Genomic DNA, 6000 nt, shown 5'->3' with positions numbered 1-6000 from the left:
CAAAAAACCATCAAAGATCTACAAGAAACCTGGGGGAATTAAAAAATAATAATCTCAGCCTGAGGAAGGACTTTCTAAGTATGATCCGAATTTTGCTTTCTAAGTAAAATCCAAAGGCCATAAAAGGATAAGTCTCACTTCCCCAACAAAACTCCTTCATGGCAGAATCAAAAACAACCAATCTGGGGAAAACATCTTCAACTCATAGCACAGACAGAGGTATGATTCCATCACATACAAATATACAAATAGCTCCTACAAATCAAAAAGGACAAAAACCACCCCGCACCCCCCCAAGAAAAAGGAGCCAAGGAGATAAGTAGATTAGTCAAAGGAAAAACAAATGGCATAGACACAAAAAGATACTCAACCTCATTCACATAAAACTAAGTTAAAACTACACTGTAGCCAGGTGCAGTGGCTCACGCCTGTAATCTCAGCTGATCAGGAAGCAGAGGCTGGAGGATGGCGTGAGGCCAGGAGTTTGAGATTAGCCTGGGCAACATAGCTAGACTTTGTCTCCCTAAACAAAACAAAACAAAATAAAACCCACACTGTGATCCTATTTTCACTGCTCAGGTGAGCAAAACCTAAAAGTGTGATATGATGCTGTGATGGTGAGGGGTGGGGAACAGACCCTCACACCACAATGTGAGGTGTCCACAGATACACCATCTAAAGATGTCCATCAGACCACAGCTATCAAAATGCCACACACACATCCCTTTGACCTGGTATTTCCACTTCCAGAAATGTACCCTGCAGTTTTATCCACATCCTCGTGACACATCCAGGGTTTACTGCTGCACTGCTTGTAACGGCAACAGGTCAGTTACAGTCTAAATAGAGGACTGGCCAAATAAATTATGGGCCACCCCTGCTAGAGAAACTATGCGGCGAAAGAATGAGGAAGCTCTTTAGAAGCTGATATACAGAATAGATGACAAAGGGAAACAGTGAGGTGCAGGATAGTGTGTAAAATATGCGTCTCCACACGTATTTGCTGGGACGCCCATAAAACATCTAGAAGGACACCCAGGAAGCTGACGACATGGACTCCCTCCGCGAGGGAAGCGGGTGGCTGGCTCAGAGGGAGGCTTTTGTCTATATACCCCTTCCTTCCTCCGAGTGTTGGATAACATGAATGTGTTCCCTTGTCTAAAGATAAATACTTAAAAGAAAAAATATTTTCACATCGTAAGCATCATGCTAAACGGCAACAGATCCTGGGCTATAGGACAGAAGCAATAGGGAGGGGTGGGGACTGCGGTGACCTGGAGACAGACATCCCTTTAAAAGAGGCAGTCATTCAGCTCTAGTCATAGCTGCAGTACAGGCACACAGGCCTATGTTACCAGAGCCTCTGTTTTTGTTTTTTTCAAGAGATACTAGAAATCCAGATTTTAATGCAAATCTCATTTCTAAGTACTTCATTAAAAAAGAAATTATGCTAGCTAAAAATAACCAAATCAGAGTGTTTGGGATCCTGGTCCTAGATAGTGAGAACAGACCCCTGGTCACCAGGTCCAGCTCCCAGTGAAAAAGCAAGGCCAGAGAGGGAAGGAAACGCCCAAGACCACACAGCTGATGGGCCTCAAGCGGGAACCCCATTCTGTATTTTTTGTTTCCATGTCATCCTACTTTAATGGTGGTAAGGGAGACAGACACGGCGAGATAATGGTGGTGAAGTTGCAGAGGCCGGGTTGGGGCGTGGTGATGGTGGTGGTCAGAAGAGGCTGCTGGGAAGGAGGTCAAGCCAGAGTTGACAGTCTTGCTCCACGGGAGCTGGCCAAAGGAGTGGGTGTCATTTTGGAGAGCGAGACCAGGAAGGCAGCACAGCCGCGGCCAAGGCCTGGGGGCCTAAGAGAGCATACCGACTTTCCGACAGGGCCATGGTGGGTGAACGTCCTCGGGGGTAAATGGCATTCTGTGCCCGCGACCTGCCCTGCAAAGGCTGGGGAGGCATCCTACTCACACTTGCGTAGCTCCAGGCTCTTGCTCGGGCGGGCCAGGTGTTGGCCTGGGGGGTTCTGGGTCCTCTGCAGACAGGCCAGCATGGCTGAGCTGGGGGTCCCCAGTGGGGCACGCTCTGCGGCAGGGTCCCTGCAGGAGGAAGATGGGGTGCTCTGTCACTTGGGGGCTGCTCCATGTTCGCCTCCCCCCATTCCCCACTGGGAGTCTCCCTGCAACCTTGAAGAACATCAGAGACTCTCAAAGCAGACACCCTTTTCCCTTATTTGACCAATGAGGGGACCAAGGCCTGAGGCATCAAGAGGCCCATCTGTGGCCTCACGGGAAGGGACAGAATCCAGGGCTCTTGAGTGTGGGCTGGACTGATGGGTCAGACATGCCCTGGCCCTGCTGGCATATGGGTCACCTGCTCTGGGGCCTGCCTTGATGCCCCCAACTGGGTCAGATCCTCACTCCCGCCATGCCCCGCAGTAGGCTGTCCTTCCAGCTGGTGGTGGCCCCCTGTAAGCAAGTCAGCCTGAAGACCCCACCCGGTCATCCTGGGCGTCTACACAGAGGGGTGCTCGGGAAATGCCAGTGGGTACGGGGGTGTCCCAGCTTACTGCAGTACTGGTCTGTCCTCCCGCCCAGAGTATCCTCACAGCCCCCTGCACCCTGAGCCTAGCCCTCATGGGCCACCAAGGCTGCTCTGACCTGAAATCCCTGTCGCTGCCTAAGTTCCTTACCCTGAATGGGAAGGGCAGAGGCCTGTGCCCCTCAGGGCAGCAGCTCAGATGTGGCTGCACACAGGCCCGTGTGGTACCTCCCCCCACAGCCAGAGCCTGACATTCACATGGACACTCGCCTTCAGCTTCCCCAAACCCACTCTCCTGCAGAGAACGTTTCAGGACGCCCAGGCACATTCCTGAGAGCCCGAAGCCCCTGAGCGGCAGGGTCAGAGTGGGTCTGCCTGTGAGGCCCCCATGGGAGCGTGGTGGTGAGAGCTTACCTAGAGGTCCCTTCCTCCCTTCTTGCTAAGGAGAAGGCAGGTCTCAGGGTAAGCGCAACCTTGGACACCCCTGATGTCCATCCACCTGGGCACCCTGTCCCCGCCACCTCCTGACCACCCCCCCCAGTCCTGAGCAGCCAAGCTAGGTCACCTCAATCTTCATGTTGGTTTTAAAAAAGACAGCAGAGGGGGTGTGTGCTGAAGGGGAAGAAAGGGAAGTTATTTAATACTGAACAGGTGTCTGGAGTCCTAAATTCTGCCGCTTTCTTCTAATAATGAAGTATTCATGAGGAAAAGCCTTTTTTCACTACTTTCTTAAGATACTAATTTCACAACAAGCTCCTTGTTACGGCGCAATTATTCCAATCTTGTATTTCCCGGAGACGGTTGCAGCCTCCCGTCTGTCCTGGCCTCTCGGTAAATGAAAGACAATCGCGTAACCACCTTTCATTATGCCCTATTTTACTTTCAGCAAAGGTACCCTGAAAGAAATGATTTCCTCTGAAAGGGACTTTTATTCAGTTTCAAAACCAATTTTCTCCTATTACTGTCTCAAAAAAAAAAAAAAAAAAGAGCGAGAGACAGAGAGAAAGTGGGGGACGGAGGGGAGGGGAGGTGATTCTCACCGCCCCCTCCCCAGTCGCCAGCCTTAACACAGAGACGCAATAAAAGCTGCAGTATCCACTTCCCGGCTTTGATTTCTGGTAATTTTAAAATAGGCCATTACAATCAGGCAGAAATTATACAGTTTAAAAAGGGAATGAAGTGGGGCTTATTGCAGGGATGAAAGTCCTTGACTGCAGGAAGGCAGTGCTGCTCTTCTCCTCGGGGACGTGGGACGTGAGCAGGTGGCGGGAGCAGGCCTGACTCGGGCCCACCATCACCACAGCCTTGGACACCAGCCCTGGAGGACACGCTGTGCATGTGGACAGGGAGGGCTGGGTGTGCACACACACTCTGGTACACACTCACCTATGTACGTATGTGTTTGCTGCATGGCATGTTCCTCTGCACTTACAGGCACCCTCTCACGCACACACAGGTGGTCTATGGGGATTCACAATCGTGTGCAACCTGGAAGGTAAGAGGCCTGTGACAACCTCCCTCACCCTTGCCCAGCCTCTTTCTGTGGCTCCTGCTCCAGTGCAGAGTCTATCTCTCGCCGCTGACATATGGGTTGGAGGAAAGGAGGGAGATCCACAGAAAGCCAGTCCAAGACCTCTCTCTCCACAGATGGGAAACTCAAGCCACAGGGGACAGTGGCCTGCAAGGGCTGCCAGGCAGGGAGTGGCTGGGTGCACTTACCCCCTCACCACTAAGCTTGGCCGCACCCAGGCCAGTAAGGAGGGAGATCAGAGGTTGGTGCCCTGTGGAAACCTGGGTTGGAAGCCTGGAACCTCCCTGACTCCCAGCACATGCTGTGTGACCCCGGCTGGGCTAATGACCCTCTCTGGCCTGTAACAGTGGCTCCATGATCCCTATGGGTACTCCCAGGTCACTTTCTTCCAGAGTCCTGGCCATGCCCAGTCCTATCTCCAGCCTTTTACCCGGTGCCAGGGGTCCAGAAGTCCAGCCCTTCTCTATGTGCCCTAGTGCCCCTTGGGCCATACATTCCACATGCTTTGCAGGTGAAAAAGGGTGGGCTGGGGGCTGCAGTTGTTGGGGGAGGGGCAGGTCGCCTATTCCGGAGCCTCCTGGGACCCCATCAGCTCCCTTCCCAGGGGGGCTTTGGTTGTCAGGTGCTCTTATGGTGGATGCTAGGCAGTTCTGGAGCTGAGAGAGGTCACCCGACTGAGCTCAGGGTGCGGGGGTTTCCAGGGTGCAATGGTGTCCAAGTGTAGGCCTCAGCTTTGGCTCAGCTTCACCAGGCAGTTGCCTGCATCCTCCCATTCCTTGCTTCTGGAGGGCTACAGGCAGCCTGAGAGATGCTCTTCACTTGAAGAAGAGGGACGTTTTTCTCTCTGCACCCCCAGTTCCCCCAACTCACTGCCCATTCTTCCAGGAACCCTGTGTCCTGCCACTGGGGGCACGTGGCAGGGTAGTGGGGTGTCCTAGAAGGGAAGTGGAGAGGGGACCACCACCTCCAACTCCTGTATCATCCCTATCATCTGCAACCAAGACAGTCAAATCCCCCTCCTTGGCCTTAAAACCTCCCTGGCCCCAGCGTGGAGCCCAGCCCCCTTTGCCCACCACACCTCATCTCTCTCACGGCTACCCCTGGCCCTCCTTCCAGCCAGGCTGCCTCACACCTCCAGTCCTCTGTCCCTGCTGGTTCTCCTGCCTATGGCACCATGACCCTGATCCATTCGAACTCAGATCCGTCTTCAGACCCTGGCTCACCCGTCCCTTCCTCTAGATATCCAGCATTTCTGCTCTAATCACACCGAGGTGTAACTGCCAACTTTCACATCTCTCTCCCTCCACTGGACTGTGTTTCTTAGGGGTAGGGACCGTGTGTTATTTGTCTGTCTCTCCCCAGTGCCTGGCAAGAATAATCATTTAATAAAAAGTGTTGAATGAATGGCCGAATCAATGAATTGGTTATTGTCCAATAAAGTGACCTAGGCCCAGAGAAGCCAAGTGTCCCAAACAAGGTCACACAGCAAGGCAGGGACAGGACTGAGGCATATGCCTAAGACACTCATGTTCTTTCTGTGACCCTACCTTGCCCCCTCCCTGCCTGGCATCATCCCATCTGCCGGAGGCCAGCCTCTCAGAGCCCCCACCTGGACTCATTACCCCCCTGGCCAAGCACCATCCAGGAAGTGCTGTTCATTTTGAAACCCTATCTGCAAATCAGACTGTTTATAAGCTCAAGGTCTTTTGTGACTTTAATAAAAAAGGAGGGGAGCAGGGAGGGGGAAAATGTCGCATGCCTCAATGATTAGAATGCTTGGCACCTTCCCTGACATGGGGGCTGATAAGACGCCTTATCTCGGAGACACCCAAGGAAAAGGTCCCCTCCACCAGATAACGCCCCCAGCTGTCGATGTGTCCTTTCATAGCTGAGGATTTAGATAAAGGAAATGTGACAGGGGAGG

General features: G+C 52.7%; 1 protein-coding gene and 1 long non-coding RNA gene across 3 annotated transcripts in view; one reads left to right on the top strand and one right to left on the bottom strand.

The window, feature by feature from the left end:
- The window catches only part of FAM222A (family with sequence similarity 222, member A), a 55517-nt gene that overhangs the window by 24464 nt on the left and 25053 nt on the right, over window positions 1-6000 (bottom strand). Inside the window, exon 2 of the mRNA XM_011997842.1 lies at window positions 1976-2103. Within this exon, the coding sequence (XP_011853232.1) occupies window positions 1976-2057 (82 nt within the window). The 5' untranslated portion in view covers window positions 2058-2103. The remainder of the gene's footprint in view (window positions 1-1975; window positions 2104-6000) is intronic.
- The window catches only part of LOC105552239, a 39462-nt gene that overhangs the window by 27427 nt on the left and 6035 nt on the right, over window positions 1-6000 (top strand). Inside the window, exon 2 of one of the 2 annotated variants that reach the window (XR_001007975.1) lies at window positions 3980-4040. The exons of the other annotated variant lie outside the window; for it this stretch is intronic. This is a non-coding gene — a long non-coding RNA (uncharacterized LOC105552239). The remainder of the gene's footprint in view (window positions 1-3979; window positions 4041-6000) is intronic. 2 annotated transcript variants of the gene reach the window in all.

The sequence above is a fragment of the Mandrillus leucophaeus genome, unplaced genomic scaffold (genome assembly GCF_000951045.1).
Source record: "Mandrillus leucophaeus isolate KB7577 unplaced genomic scaffold, Mleu.le_1.0 Scaffold55, whole genome shotgun sequence".
NCBI lineage: Eukaryota > Metazoa > Chordata > Mammalia > Primates > Cercopithecidae > Mandrillus > Mandrillus leucophaeus.
The sequence above is the reverse complement of the archived record's forward strand: the minus strand, read 5'-3'. Positions and strand labels throughout refer to the sequence as shown.